The sequence below is a fragment of the Ambystoma mexicanum genome, chromosome 2p (genome assembly GCF_040938575.1).
Source record: "Ambystoma mexicanum isolate Mex_15411 chromosome 2p, UKY_AmexF1_1, whole genome shotgun sequence".
Classification (NCBI taxonomy): Eukaryota; Metazoa; Chordata; class Amphibia; order Caudata; family Ambystomatidae; genus Ambystoma; species Ambystoma mexicanum.
In genome coordinates, this window is record NC_090923.1 from 921,902,986 (window position 1) to 921,919,472 (window position 16,487).

The window sequence follows — 16,487 nt, forward strand, 5'->3', positions numbered from 1 at the left end:
GTATGGTGCGTAGGTCCATTGGGCAGAGCTGCGCTGTGCAAACCGGTGGAAAAGGTTCCAAAGAACAGCTGCACTCGGATAGGATTATTATAGATGAGGAATCCATTAGAAGGAGTTCCTTATTATTCAAATAAGACCATCTTAGGACACAAAGGCTTTTAATATGGGGGGCGGAAATAAGCTTATGGGTGACTTTAAAGAATATGGGAAATTGCAGCTTGGCTTAACTACTGGTGAGGTCAACTAAGGCAAAGTCTAGCCTGGGTAGGTGGTAGAGCAAGATGTATTGCACGAGAGAAGAGGACCACCAAAGATGGCAGAGATGGGTTTGGTAAAAATATGAAATAGTAGTAGCACCCCAAACTCTCAGACTAGAGATGATGTGGTACAGTAACTGCACATTGCCCAACATCAGTTGGCCCAAGACATGGACCAGTTATGGTAAGGTGCACCAGGCTTTGAACACAGTATTGAGATGTGACAAGTTATTTTGCAAAATCTACCGTTCTTACCTGCTTCATGATAAGACGCGAGAGGATGTTCATGACTAACCCGCCGAGGCGAGGGTACATGGTCAAGGACTGGATGACTGTCCTCATGAACAGCATGGGCAGTTGGCTCTGTTCCATGAGCTGTTGCATCACCACATCCAGCACCTCCGAAGTGTACACATTCCGCTCAGCAAAGCACAGGTTTGTGGCTGGAAAATACAAATGTTAGTCATGGGGTGTTTACAAGGTAGAATGATAATCCTGGATATATTTGATGAATACAAGATTAAAGAGCAATACTTTCTTTCACAAGTCCCAACAAGATTTGTTTGAACCACCCGTTTTGTATCAGAATATCACCAAAGTTCAAAGAGCTGTACATTTAAGACCCCATCATACAAACATGAGCCCTGTTTTCAAAAGCAGCCTTTGAACCCAAAATCTACAGCTATCCAGCTGGAGAAAAAAAATGAGCACATCTGGTTGGGATACTTCTCTTCCAACTGAGACCCCAGAACATCTTGCCCAATGACACATCAAGGACTACACTAGATAAAGGCATGCATCATTGTATATGAACCTCCATGGACTTGGAAACATTATCAATAAAGAAATAAAGAACATGGCACATGGTTAATAAAACATACATTATTTACTTGCAGCAATAGTAATTATTTGACAAAATTGTCTGAAGATAAATGCATGTTACAATATCTGCTCTACAACCTGGTGAGGGCACTAAACTTGTTAATCCTCCATCGTACATATGTCTGCTTTGCTGAAACAGTCTGACATTGAAAGACTGTAAACCGCTTTAGCACAGTAAATCATGACAGTTAACAGTTCCTAAACTCAAGACAGTATGGACTGGCACCTCACGTACACATCAGGAATCATGAGCTTCTCAAATTGTGCGCATACCCACAGTATAGAACAGGTTAATTGGCCATGAAACATGTATAGTAGCTGGGTATGTTAAAGATTCACATAGGTTCTGACATCAAGTATCATTACATTTTTTTTTATTAACGATGGGGGTGTGTGAGGCATTAACAGAACCCAACACCCAGAAGTATTTGTTAGGTCAGAAATCCATTTCTAGTTTGGGCTAATAGCAGGTGTTTGCACCACCCATAAGACAAAACTATTGCTCTAGAGTACAGATAGATAGAAATGACACATGACGAGGACATACAGCTTGGTGGTGGTGTTTGGTTATTTGCTCACCCATTGACAGACAATGGCCATACTAATCCCAGTGGCCATTCCCACCCAGCCCCTGCCCCTCCCCACCCAAAACATCTCCGCATGGCAACTCTTTCAGCTTGCTTTAATCAAGTCTTACCATCAACCGTTGCACTCAAAAGCCTGCTAGTGTTTGTTCAAAGCAGACTTCTGAAAGTTAGTGACTTAATTGGAGATGTAAATAAGCTACTGGTGCAATTAAAATATCTTAACCAGGTCTGCCATCAGATACTCAATTTATAAGCACCATGCGTAGTAGTACTGTTAAAAACATGCATTGACAAAGCTAAATGTTTTTTCTTGTGCATAAGTATTAGGCATTTAGTAGGCACGGTTGTGTCTTGCCCATCCTTTTCACTGCTGCTAGATACACTCACCATTTTGCACCTGCTGCCATAAATGGCCAGTTGTTAGGGATTTTGCCAAAGTCTTGTTTGTGACAAGATCTAAGAAAGCCCACCTTGGAAGAACATAGGGACACCCCTTAGGTTTGACCTTAACTACTCAAAGGTTTGGTAGCAATGGCTGAGCAGGCATGTTTAGTCTCGGGGGGGGGGGGGGGTCAGGGGGTAGGGGGGGTTGAGGGCTGTACTGAGGCACACAGTACTCAGAGCATACACTTAGTTCAAGGAAACACTCACACACTAGCCTCTATATAAAAAAGTAATATCACAAAGTTGTATTTAACAAAGAATATTTGCAATATACAAAGGATGGAAAATACAGTTGCAAGGTAGCACAAACGTAGCTGAAACCTCTGAAACAAGTATGCAAACTTTAGACCAACGTGTATAACTTTAGTTCATCCTAGCATAACCAATCTTAGGAATTCCAATCCTATTCTAGTTGAGTCTCACAGAGACAAGGGGGGCACTAGGCGGCCAGTTACCAAGGACTGAGGAAGGAAAGGCAGGTAACGCAGTGGACAAGGCAGAGTCTCTGAAGATTTCTTCAAGTTTACAGATGAGCATCGGTTACGTTTCTGGGGATAAGCAGCACAAAGGGGGTTGTTAGGGAGATATATAATGTGTATGCTTCATCCCCTCTCCTAATGAGACAAGCACTTTTTGCTGGACTTGTGGAATTTTTTCTTTAAATCCTAAATGAGTGGAGCCTTTTTCCACTCATTCATTCTTTTGGGCTATGTCTTTTTGAACTCTGTACTTTGTGTTTTACCTGTACTATGGAGGCTGTCTACTCCATAGCCCTTACAGGCATCTGTTTTCTTCCAATCCAGCACACAGCTCCTTATGGGCAGTGTTGCTGGGGACCATCGGGGTCCTTCTTTAAGATTATTTTAATATCCCCAAGTAACTACAGTTCTTAGGGATAGAGATACACTTTGTATGTCTCTCAAAACTTTATAGACAGGGATTGGCACACACCACCTTCAGTGGAGTGCCAAGGACTACCTAGTATCCCTTCTCTCTGCTCCTGTGACTTTTTAGTCACAGACAATCACCTAGCTATGGCTGGTGGCAGTGGACGTGTTCAACCAACTATTGTTTATTTTTTCACACCGAGGCTATGTCTATAGCCTCGGTAGTGCACAATGTTAGGAAGAATACTCATAAATGTGCTAATTCCTCTCTACCTTAGAGACCCCCAGCTCTTTTGCAGAACTTTGGGACTTTGTACTTTTAATTCTATTTAGTTTTCTGTGTTTGTTTCTTTATGGTTATGGAGTCTAAAAAACTTCATAGGCATCATCTTTTACAAATTGTGTCACACAGCACCTTGAGTGCAGTGGCACAGGGAAGTCTTTTTGATTTTCCAAGGTTTAAATACCTTCTCTGGGATCAGTGGAGTGAAATTTACTTCACTTAGTCCTGTAAAATCCTACCTTACAATAGAGTGTTGGAGGTGTTACTTAGTATCCCCTGTGTCTAGTTACTCATGTAGCATTCACATGTTACCCTTTCCTCACAGAATGGCTGGTGGCAGTGGTTTCACAGCGAACTACCATGATTCACAGCTCCGGTAATGTTAAAATTGCGGGAGTCATGTTTTTCAAGATGGCACCAAGACATCATTGCTAAAATGGTTACTGGTCTTTTTTTGACATGTCTTTGTGGAAAGGTCCTTCGAGTTTTTCTCTGCATGCCAAACGAGGATTGGTCTCTTTGTTTATTCGCCTTTGGCAGGCTTCAGGAGTGAAACCCGCCTCTGGCTCCGAATGTCTGGGGTAGGCAGAAAGTGAGGGAGGTGCCCGAAACTCCCAGTGCTTAGTCTCCTAGGAGACCCAAATGCACTCTGTGATGATTGGCTGGCTGACTGTCTGTCCGGCAAGGACAGCCACCCTGCTCGGTGAGTGACAGCTAGGCTGGAATGAATGGGAGAGAAATGAATAAAAGGTGAGTCTCTTGGCTTCGAAGGTAGAGTCGACCACTGGACGAAGGAACCGAAGAAGAGCTTGAAGAGGACAGCTGCTGCAACTCCTGGACCGTTAGTTTGCCCGGTGAAGCCCTGCTGCAGGTCCGAATAGCCAAATTCGCATCGACAGAGAAGCCCTGCAAGGACGACTTCTCCCTTTGAGTTGGTGGAATCAGTCAACTCCCAAGTAAGCCACCTGGACACCCATCTCGGAGCTGGTTGAATTTCCTCAGAGTTACTGCAGGAAACCGTAGAGCCAGGGAGAGGGACATCAGATTGTGTGCGTTGCTTGTAAACTGGCCTAAAGCTTTTGGAAGATCCTCTGGACTCCCACGAAGCAGGACCAATCAAGCCTGACCCAACTCCCCCTCAGGTGAGTGCGAGACCTCAGATGTGAGTAAAGTCTGCCTGGACAGCCAGGAACCGTGCTTATTGCTATTTGCTGCACCGCAAGAAGCTGAAACACAACAGCCACTGAAAGTAAAGTTTGCCGGTTGCCAGCTTTGATGGTGCCAGTACAGTGCAGGAGTCCACCAATTTCCTCCCTCTTGTCCCCACGACTGAGGCCCAGGAACAGCGAGATCTGCAGAGCTGTCCCAGAACAGAAGTCTTCAGCTGCACCTTTTTCTTCTTTACTAAGGTACTGTAAAACTAGCCTAAGAGAACTTACCGCTTACTGTGGAAGTGCTTGTAACCTCTGCAACTCAAGTCTAATCAGCTTGTGGCCCTACATTTGGTGGTTCTTTTTCTCAAAGACACTTAAGAACTTGTGCAAAGACTTCCATTTGCTAACCTGAAGTGCTGCATCCTATACAAAGACTTTGGCCTATTGACGTTGGCTTAGCCTATTGAATTGCATTGAATTACTCTTCTAGTACTATCTGAAAGTATTTGCCCCGCTTATGAATATTTGTAAATTCTTGTGTTCTAATAATCTTTGCCTTTTGCTTACTTTTTTAAAGAGTGCTCTGAATGCCAACAGTAAAGTATTAATGTTCCCAGCACCCTTGTTACTGAAGTCACCTGTGGGTGTAGGTTGTGTCGGTGAGCCATCCCAAAAGGGTCTTGTCTGATTCAGAAACTCAAAGTGTACAGTATTGAAGTATATTTGTGTGTTACTATTCTATTGCTCCCTTCTGAAGAAGGCTTTATAACTGACTGATAAATACATTATTTATTAATTGTTTATGCAAGAAACCTTGAGTGTAAGAGTTTATTTGAATACCTGTAACTGTGAATCTTTGTAGAACTCCACTACAGCTCACATTTCCCCTCTTGAGATAAGCCTGCCTGCTCAACACGCTGCCAAAACTGTGTAGTACAAGCTTATACCAAAGGTTGGGTTGCCTATATCCTTAGTCATAGTTGTGTGTAGTGTTCCCAGAGGATACTGCATACAAACTTTGCATAACACTAATAAGGGCACCCAGTACCAACTTGAGAGCCTCCTTTTTTTGCCATTACTAGCGTGGTTGTTCTTTGTCAGCCCTTCTTCTAGAATTCGGGAAGGGGGAGGCCTGTGTGTGTGTGTTTTGCCTTTGGCGGGAACCCTTGGGTAACCCCGCATAGGCTCCAGAGTGTCTGGGCAAGTAGGGGAGGCATTTTCCAGCCCCCTGTCCTTTGTCTGCCAGAGTGCCTGAATAGGACCAGCTACCACAGGGGGTCTCTGGCTGTCCCGATTAGACAGCCAAACGCCCCTTTCTGTAAAAGGCTGAGAGAGATTGTTAAGCACGATTGTATGCAGTACCCTTGGGGTGCACTACAATAACCCTGATCTCCTGGCAAAAGGAACCCAACCTTTGGTATAAGCTTGTACTACACAGGTTGGTAGCCTGTTGAGCAGCCAGGCTTATCTCAAGAGGGGTCAATGTGAGCTGTAGGGGAGTTACACAGAGATGCACAGTGACACATATTCAAATAAACACTTACACACAAGGTTTCTTGACCAAACAATTATTAATTTATCAGTCAGTTAGAGTAAGCCACTCTTAATATTTCTGAATCAGTAAGTACCCTTTTGGGATGGCCCACAGACACCACCTACACCCTCATGTTACTTCAATAGTTAGGGTGCTGGGGACATTAATATATCGCTGTTGCATTTATAATCAGATTTAAGAGTTTGTCAAAAAGAAAGGTTATTGTGACACAACAAGAGATCTCACAAATAGTTCTCAAAGCAGGCAAGTACTTTTGTAAACCCTCTCCCCCAATGCAAAGTTAGTTAACCCTTCCCTGGAAGGAAGACCAAACACATTCACAGAGGGAAGACGAGTCATTGAGGGAGCCAGGCTACATCAAAGTCAATTTGAGTCAAAGTTTAGGTGAAACTGAAGCACTTCTCAGAGGAAAGTAAAAGTCTTGCACAATGCTTTTAAAAGTCTTTGTAGGTAGAAGAATTCTAAGTAGGGTGACAAGAGGTAAGATCTCTTAGACTTTACAGTACCTTTAGGTTGAAGAAAAGTGCAGCAGATGACTTCTGTCCCTGTGCAGCTCTGCAGCTCCTGGTGTTCCGGGACCTCAGTCATGGGGACAAGAGGGAGGACTTCTGGGGACTCCTGCACTGCAATGGGACGGTTACCGACCGCAACCGGCAATCCTCTAACAAGTGGCACTTCAGTGGTTCAGCTCCTTGAGTCTACCGCAAATAGCAACACCACGGTTTCTGGCTGTCGAAATGGACTTTCCTTGCATCTGGGGTCCAGCACTCTGTTCAGGTGGCTCAGGCTCGGTCAGTCCTGCTTCCTTGGAGTCCGGAGGATCTTGCTGGAGCTCTTGGCCAGCTTAAAAGCATCGCACACAATCTGGCGTTCCTCTCCCTGGCATTTTCATTTTCCAGCAGCTCCGAGAGGATGTCCAGGTGGCTTACTTTGGAGTTGATTGGTCCCACCAACTCAAGAGGAGAAGTCGTCCTGGCAGGGGCTTCTCTGTTGATACGAATTTGGAGTTTTAGCACAGCAGCAGGGCTTCACCGGGAAAACCAACAGTCCAGGAGTGGCAGCAGGCGTCCTCTTCAAGTTGTTCTTCGGTTCCTTCGTCCAGTGGTCGACTCTGCCTTCCAAGCCAAAAAGCCTTGCCTTTTATGCAGGTTTCTCCCATTCATTCCAGCCTAGCTATCAGACACCCAGCAGGTTGGCTGTCCTTGCCAGATAATCAGCCGGCTAATCATCACAGAGTGCATTTGTGTCCCTTAGGAGACTAAGCACAGGGAGTTCTGGGCACCTCCCTCACTTCCTGCCCCCACCAGACACTCTGGAGCCAGAGGCGGGATTCGCTCGTGAATCCCGCCGAAGACAAAACGAACAAAGGGACCAAACCTGGTTTGGCCAGAGTAAATCTCAAGAAGGGCCTTTCCACAAAGAAATGGCAAAAAAAGAAGACCGGGGCCATTTTGACAAAAATGGCACTATTGATTGCTTTAATGTAGCTGCGAACGCAGCCCGTGCTAAATGCACTCCACGGTAGTTAAAAGTAAACCACTGCCACCAGCCATTTAGTGAGGAAAGGGTAACATAAAAATGTTACATGAGAAGCGAGACAAAGGGGATACTAAGTAACCCCTCCAGCACCCTATTATAAGATAGGGTGTGCTGGGTCTAGAAAGTTACAATTGTAAGTAAAGTCAATTTCACTTTACTGCTCTTGGAAACAGTAGTTTATCCAAGAGAAGGTATTTAAACCTTTGGGAAATCTGAAAGACTTCCCTATGTCACTGCACTGAAGGTGCTGTGTGACACAATGTAAAAGATGATGCCTATGGCATTTGTCAGATTCCACAACCAAAAGAAACACAGAGTTCAAAAATCACATTAAAATACATGAGAGAGTGGGAAAAAGGGTGTCACTCTTTCGAGGTAAAAAAATCAAGTCCTCAAAATCCAGCAAAGTTGCTGGGGGTCTCTAAGGTAGAGGGAATAAGCACATTTCTGAGAATTCTCCCCTACAGAGATTGCAGAGGAGTGTGTGCTGGAACTGAATAAAAGGTAAGGCTTCTGGAGTAAAAAGCAAGTCGACCACTGGAAGCTGAAGTAACTGAAGACGACGACCAGAGACGCCTGCAGACCCTTTGCAACACCGTGAAGTGACCACTAGTGTTCTGACCCTGTTTTCTGTGCAACAGAGGAGCTCCGAAAGGGCAACTCCTCTTTGGCGGGTGGGAACAACCAGTCCGAATACAAACCTTGAAACTAGTTATCTCCCGAAGTCCTAGGACTTTCCAGAACTGCAGAACCCCAATACCAGGAGACCTGCTGCCCATTTTTAGTGCATCGTTGTGGAAAGGCCGAATCTGTCCAAATCTTTGCTGAACACGCAAGGACCCTCTATAGATCCGATGCAACTCGCCCAGACCCCTCAACAGAGTGTGGGACTGCAGGAAGCGAAGAAAGTAGACCGGGCGATCCGTGTCCTTTGTTGGTGCTGCTGAAAAGGCCCCAAAACCGCAGAGTGAACCAAGAAGTTGCTGAAAGTCGTGCTGCAGGTCTTCCCTCGAGACTGAGCTGAGAGACACTGTCCATTGTCCTGACTTTCGTCACCAGACCAAGGAATCCGGAGGTCGGGTCTAGAGCAGCCACATCATGGTGGAGCCAACACGTTTTTCAAACCAAAGGTACTGTGGGGAAAAAGGTATTGCTTACCTGATTCCAAAACAAAAAGTCCCTCCAGAGCGTTGGAGAGCACCGTAGAGGTGCCCAGGGCAACCCCCTCTTACCTCTGAGCCGACCCGCTGCTGCTTGTTAGGGAGAATTTTCATTTCTGTGGCAATTCCCTTTAACCTTAGAGACCCCCAGCTCTTTTGCTGGACTCAGGGCTTATTAATTTTTACTCCTGAGTGACTGGGACCTTTTCCTCACTCCTTCATGTGTTTTCCTGACTATGATTTTCTATGTTCCTTAATGTTTTATGGAGTCTGGTAAACTCCATAGGCATCTGCTTTTGCATAGTGACACACAGCACCTTTTGTGCAGTGCCACTGGACTCCTCTTAATGTTTAACTACATTTTCTTGGGTGAACTACTGTTCTCAAGAAGAGTAAGATGATGAATAGTAAGTCTTACTTACCTTTACTTTATGGGTACAGCGAACACCACCCTATGTGGAGTGCTGGGGGGTTACAGAGTAACTCCTTTAACCCATTCCTCATGTAACATTTTGTTACACAAACTCACTTGACTGGCTGGTGGAAGTGGTTTCGTTTTTACTACCTAGTGACATGTATCTGCAGGCTGATACCTCAGCTGCAGTGCTGCACCCAAGGGTGACCATTTTCTCAAACAGACCAGTCTTCTTTTATCGCCATGTCTAGTTAGTTGGTTTCTTCTGGGCGTTTACTCTGTTTACATCAGGTTTGAGTCCTTTGTGTGTTTTGCGTTTGGCGGGCTTCAGCCCTGAAGACCGGCCAGGCACCAGTGTGTCTAGAAAGGCAGGAAGTGAGGGAGGGTTCCGAAACTTCCCTGTATTTGTCTCTGGGTGTGCCTGAGTGAAACCAGTTTGTATTGGCCGGCTGGCTGTCCTGGAGGAAAGCCACCCTGCTGTGTGATTGACAGCCTATGTCTGCGAATGAATGGGAAATTTGATAAAAAGGTTTTTTGGGACTAAGAGCAGAGTCTACCAATTGAGGACAACATCCAAAGCAGAAGACGCCAGCAGCACCCTCCTGGACCGCAAAGTGCCTGATGAAGCCATGCAGCTGTGCTGACCCCGTTTTCGAATCAACAGAGAAGACCTGTAAAGAATGACTTCGTCCCTTAGGCTGGTGGGACCAACTAGCATCGAGACAAACTGTATTTTGACGCAACCCCCAACGTGCTGCGACTTTCCAAGGCTGCAGGAGCCCAATATCCGGGGTACCTCGACCACCTGGGAGCGCATTGTTTTCCGAAGTCCCTATCTGGCCAGATCTTCGTTGGCATCCAGAGGACCCTACAGAAGCAAGAAATCTTCGTCCAGAGTCCCCTCACCAGAGTCCAAAGTTTGAATGCAGTACCCTTTTGGAACACTACAAACAACTATGACTACAGGTATAGGCAACCCAACCTTTGGTATAAGCTTGTACTACACAGTTTGGTAGCAAGTTGAGCAGCCAGACTTATCTCAAGCTGTAGTGGAGTTACACAAAGATTCACAGTTACAGGTATTCAAGTAAACACTTGCACTCAAGGTTTCTTGCATAAACAATTATTAATTTGTCAGTTATAGCCTTCTTCAGAAGGGAGCAATAGAATAGTAATACACAAATATACTTCAATACTGTACACTTTGAGTTTCTGAATCAGACAAGACCCTTTTGGGATGGCCCACAGACACAACCTACACCCACAGGTGACTTCAGGTATCTTACTGTTGGCATTCAGAATACTCTTCAACGTTGGTAAAAGGCAAAGGTTATTAGAACAACAAGAGACCACAAATATACCTAAGCAGTGCAGATACTTTTAGATATTCTTAGAAGAGTCATTCAATTCAATAGGCTAAGCCAAAGTCAATGGGCAAAAGTTTTGGATAGGATGAAGCACTTCTGTTAAGTAAATGGAAAAGTCTTTGCACAAGTTCTTAGGAGTCTGATGAAAAGAAGAATCAAATATAGGGCCACACGCTGATTAGACTTGTGAGTTGTGGAAGTTACAAGCACTTCTACAGTAAGAGGTAAGTTTTCTTAGACTTGTTTTACAGTACCTTGGTAAATTAGAAAAGATGCAGCTGATGACTTCTGTTCCTGTGCAGCTCTGACGATCTCACTGTTCCTGGGCCTCAGTCGTGGAGACAAGAGGGAGGACATCGGGGGGACTCCTGCAATGCACTGGGACTGTCAAAACCCGCAACCGGCAAACTTCACTTTCAGTGGCTGTTTTGCGTTTTCACTATCGCAAATAGCAACAACGCAGTTCCTGGCTGTCAAGGTGGACTGCCCTTGCTTCTGGGGTCCCACACTCTGCTGAGGGGGCTCAGGCTTGGTCAGTCATGCTTCGTGGGAGTCCATAGGATCTTCCAAAAGCTTTAGGTCAGCTTAAAAGTAACGCACACAATCTGGTGTCCCTCTCCCTGGCTATACTGTTTCCTGCAGCAACTCTGAAGAAATTCAACCAGCTCTGAGATGGGTGTCCAGGTGGCTTACTTTGGAGTTGATTGGTCCCACCAACTCAAAGGGAGAAGTCGTCCTTGCAGGGGCTTCTCCATCAATGCGAACTTGGTGTTTCGGCACTGCAGCAGTGCTTCACTGGGCAAACCAACGGTCCAGCAGTTGCAGCAGGAGTCCTCTTCAAGCTCTTCTTCGGTTCCTTCGTCCAGTGGTCGACTCTGCCTTCCAAGCCAAAAGACTCGCCTTTTATTCAGTTTTCTCCCATTCATTCCAGCCTAGCTGCCAGACAGTCAGCCAACCAATCACCACAGAGTGCATTTGGGTCTCCTAGGAGACTAAGCACAGGGAGTTTCGGGCACCTCCCTCACTTCCTGCCTACCCCAGATACTCTGGAGCCAGAGGCGGGTTTCACTCCAGAACCCCCGCCAAAGGCGAAATGAACAAAGACCAAACCTGGTTTGGCGAGCAGAGAAAATCTCTAGAAGGACCTTTCCCCAAGACAAGGCGAAAAAAGAAGACCAGGGACCATTTTGTCAAAGATGGCTCTGCACCATTTTGAAAAAGATGGCTCCTGCGGTTGCTCTACCGGAGCCGCGAACGCAGCCCGTGGTAGTTGCAAACCATGGTAGTTCAAACGAAACCACTGCCACCAGCCATTCTGTGAGGAAAGGGTAACATAAAAATGTTACATGAGCATCTAGACACAGGGGGTACTAAGTAACCCCTCCAGCACCCTATTGTAAGATAGTGTGTGCTGGGTCTAGTAAGTTAAAATGCTAAGTAAAGTCAATTTCACTTTACTACTCTAGGAAACAGTAGTTTATCCCAGAGAAGGTATTTAAACCCTGGGAAATCTGAAAGACATCCCTGTGCCACTGCACTGAAGGTGCTCTGTGACACAATGTAAAAGATGTTGCCTATGGAGTTTGTCAGACTCCATAACCAAAAGAAACACAGAGTTCAAAATCACATTAAAATACATGAGAGTGGGAAAAAAGGTCACACACTCTCTCTGGGTTAAAAAAATGAAGTCCTCAAAATCCAGCAAAGTTGCTGGGGGTCTCTAGGGTGGTGGGAATTAGCACATTTTTGAGAATTCTCCCTAACAGAGTCCAACTGGTGTGGGACTTCACAAGACTTACCTCTTGGTATTAGGTAACCCACCTTTTAATATAGGCCTGTACTACACACGTTGGTAGAGCGACTGGGTGGCCAGACTTATCTTAAGGAGGGGTAATGTGAGCTGTAGAGCTATACAATGAAATTAGTAAATACAGGTATCCAAGTAAACACTTACATATTTCTATATACACAAGGATAATTTAACAAACTTTAAAAAGCAGCAAATAATAGTAACATTAATCCCAAAGTTAGGATTCAATTCTACAAGAGCACTAAAGTAGGCGAGTAAACCTTTCTTATGCTAAACATATTCCAGCACACTGAGGGAAGTCATTTGAGGTCAGTTTTAGCACCTATTTCTGATCACGATTACAATATTGAGTTTCAAGGAGGGAAAAGGTGAAGTCAGATCAGAATATACTTTCTAAGTAAAACAGGAAAGTCCCGAGGGATGTAAGTAGTCTTTTATCCCAGCAATAATAGTGTTCAACAATTAAAAAAAGGTCAATGGACAAGTACAAGGTTCTGCTGCTCTCTTCTTAGAAAATGTTTTAAAATAGTCAGTAGTTCAGTAGAAAATCACAGAAGCTCAAGAGGAGCCACCTTGAAGAAGCACAAGCGGGCGAGTTGAGGTCAACTCAAAATGGTTTAAAATACTACTCCCCAAGCTAGGAAGCCCCACAAACGATAAAAGATAGATGTACCCCAGAGTACCTGAGAATTGAAGAATTGGTTCCAGCTGGATGCCTTCCTGTTGCAGTATAGCAGACCCTTGTTCCTGGTCCTTGGTCATGGTGACGAAAGGGAGGACGTCTGGCGGGCTTCTGCAGCAGCACTCGAGAGACGGACTCTGCAGCAATTGATCCTCCTTGATTCAGCAGACTTTTGTGGTGTTGGCGCCAAAGAAGAACAAACAATGGTTGGAAAATAACGATCCCTCAGTCCTGGACTCTGGTGAGGGGACTCTGGGTGAAGATGTCCTGCTTCTGTAGGGTCCTCTGGATGCCCACCAAGTTTTGGCCGGATTCGCACATCCGAAGACCATGCACTCAATGATGGTCAGGGAGGGTCCCACGCATTGGGATTCTGCAGCCTTCGAAAGTCGCAGCAAGTCGGGGTTTGTGCCACAATGAAGCTCGTCTCAAAGGCTAGTTAGCACCTCACCCCAAGGGAGGAAGTCGTCCCTTGCGGGTCTTCCCAGTAAAAACAAAAACAGGGTCAGCACAGCTGCAAGGCTTCACCGGGCACTTCACGGTCCAGGCGGGTGCTGCTGGCGTCTCTGCCTCTAGTCCCAAAAACCCTGCCTTTTAAACAAGTTGCCATTCATTCACAACCCTAGGGCTGCTAATCACCTAATAGGGTGGCTGTCCTGCCGGAGAGCCTGCCGGGCATTCAAAACTGGTTTCACTCAGGCACACCGGGAAACAAAGGACCAGGACGTTTCGGGACCCTCCCTCACTTGCTGCCTTTCTAGACAGACTGGAGCCTGGGCGGGCTTCAGGACTGAAGCACGGCAAAAGCAAAATGCACAAAGGACGGACCCCTGATTCAAACAACAGAGATAAAGCCCAGAAAGAACTGATAAGAAATGGCAAATCTTTTTTTTAAAAAGACAGGCGCCAATTTGGGAAAATGGTCCCCCTTGGGTACTGTACTACAGCTGATGAATCAGCCTGCAGATACATGGCACACAGGTAGTAAAAAACGATCCAACTGCAACCAGCAATTTCAATTGAGTAGGTGTAACAAAATGTTACATGAGAAGTGGGATAAGGAGTTACTATGCAACCCCCCCCAGCGCTCCACATAAGGTAGTGTGCGCTTGACCCACAAAAGAAAAGCTAAGACAAAAGTCATCAGACCGTTCTTGGGAACAGTAGTTCGCCCATTTAGAGAAGTCCAAAGGACTTCTCAATGGCACTGCACAGAAGGTCCTGTGTGTCACCATGCAAAAAGCAGATGCCTATGGAGTTCACCAGATTCCATTATACAGTAAGAAACCAGAAGTGGGGAAAACATTCCCACTCACTCAAGAGTAAAAATTAAAAAGCCCAGAGTCCAGCAAAAGAGCTGGGGGTCTCTAAGGTTAAAGGGAATTGGCACAGAAATGAAAAATCTCCCTAACAGCTATTTACGTTAGGAAGGTTTTTCTGAAGTTATACCCGGCGTCATCAAAACCATACAACTGAGACGGTACAAGACTCCACTCTAAGTGCAAGGCTATACCACCTGAGTATATGGTAGCATAGACCAAGCAGCCAGGCTTATCTTAGATGTGAGAGAGGGCTGTAGAATCAGTGCAAAGAAATTGTACTACACACATGGTCCAAAGAAACACTTTATTGTTTACAATACATAGTGTTAAAGGGTTTATTTAAAAAGTAGACCAAGGTAAATCTTGGTTAAAAAAGTACTATCACAGATCATATACACATTATAAAAACACAACACTATGCTTTAAAGTACACAGACCAAAGCACAGACCTTTATTTGGAAAGCAAAGTATTTCTATGTAAGTCAGACCTTATTAAACACATTTAGCATAGGCCACACCTATTCTTGGGGAGAAAAACCATAAGTTAATTTTAGTTTACTTTCTGTAATACAAGGGTAGTAGACCCTAGCAGTTGTACTGTGACACTTAGCAAAGAAATCACCTAGTAAACTAACCTGCAAGTATCGTTTCCTGAACAGTGGAGCACTCATTCAAGGAACAGTAGAAACCTATAACTACTTTGAGGATAACAGTTATTCTAGGCTAGACAGACCTTTTTGGTGTAATATACAATTAAAGTTGCTTTCTGCTCAGTAGAACACAGACTGAGGTAAGCAATAACTAACTTATTTTGGGATGACACACAGCTAGCTCAGGGTAAGTAAAACCTATATACTTTTAAAAGAAGCTATCAGCAACTTAAAGGTAGGTATACACCTAAGGCTGTTTTAGCATCTGTATAGGACAGACCAGGGAAAGTAACACGTTATGAATTACTCAATGTTATTCCAGGTAGATAAAACGTAAGGCAGACTTAACAGGCAAGTCAGGGGAAGCAAGACCCAGTTGGCAAACTTATACACCTATTCTCAGAAAGAAATAGTAAGTGAAGCCAACAGCATTACTTTTGGGAAAGAGGCACAACCAATTCACAGGTGAGTAAAACAAACTTACATATACTTTTCAGAATGACATAACACATTCAAGGTAAGCAAGAACCTTTGTAACTGTTCACTCTCAGAGTTAGTTACTATCACAAGTAAGTAACTTTTAAACATTTGTTACACTTTTCAAGGCAGAGTTATTTTCTTATCCTACACTTTTCAAGGCAGAGTTCTTTTCTTATCCAGACCTTCCCTAGTCTATTGGATGAGTTCTCTCCGAGGCAGAAGAGGGACCCTACTGGTCTAGATGCCAGCTGTAAGCAGGGTGAGATAAGGTTCTGTTGCAGGCAAAAGTCAGAGTTCCTGAGGAAGACTGTTCAAACAAGTAAGCAGTTCACTTAAAAAGTTAGTTAGGGTGCAAGGACTTCAGAGAAGACACCCTACGAGGATTCCGCAGTGGGCCTGGGTGAACTGGATGAGTGGCCTCCCAATCATAGCAAACACCCCAAAGCTATACAGAAATCACAAAGGCTTAAAATAGGTAAAATACCCCAGCCAACACAGTACCTCAGCACAGAAGAAGAGTTTCAGCAGGAAGACTTCAGGATTTGCAGCCCAAACCCTGATCGATGGATTCTTTTGTCAAGGAGACGGAAGACAGGACTTTGGAAGGACTTGTGCTGCAGGGATCACAGGAGAAGGCTCCAGACAAGAGTGTCGGCACAGCTGGATGCTGTTCTTTGTTTTTAGAGCTTTTTTTCAGGAGCCAGAAGAAGACTGAATATCGGATTCTTGTCATTTGCAAGGTCCAGCACTCTAATGAGGGGACTTTTCGGACTCAAATCATGTCCCTGCAGTTCCAGCAGGATGCCACCAAAGTTTCAGCTTGACTCAGAATACGGAAGACCGTGTACGGCACAATGGCTCGAGGTCCCATGATATTGCGGTATTGTAGCCCCAAAAGGTTGCAGCGCGACGTGTGATGGCTCAAAATGCAGGTCTTCTTGAGTCTAGTGTATCTCACCAGGCTCTGGGTCGTCCTTTTTGGGTTCCCCACGTCGACTGAAAAGAAGGGTTAC

The 16,487-nt window shown here is 45.0% G+C and overlaps 1 protein-coding gene across 4 annotated transcripts in view; it reads right to left on the bottom strand.

Annotated features, from left to right (window-relative positions):
- SYMPK (symplekin scaffold protein) overlaps positions 1 to 16,487 on the bottom strand; it is a 1,074,521-nt gene that overhangs the window by 178,540 nt on the left and 879,494 nt on the right. For all 4 annotated transcript variants that reach the window (XM_069644649.1, XM_069644648.1, XM_069644647.1 and 1 more), the window contains exon 24: positions 513 to 700. In XM_069644649.1, coding sequence (XP_069500750.1) covers positions 513 to 700 — 188 coding nt within the window. The remainder of the gene's footprint in view (positions 1 to 512; positions 701 to 16,487) is intronic.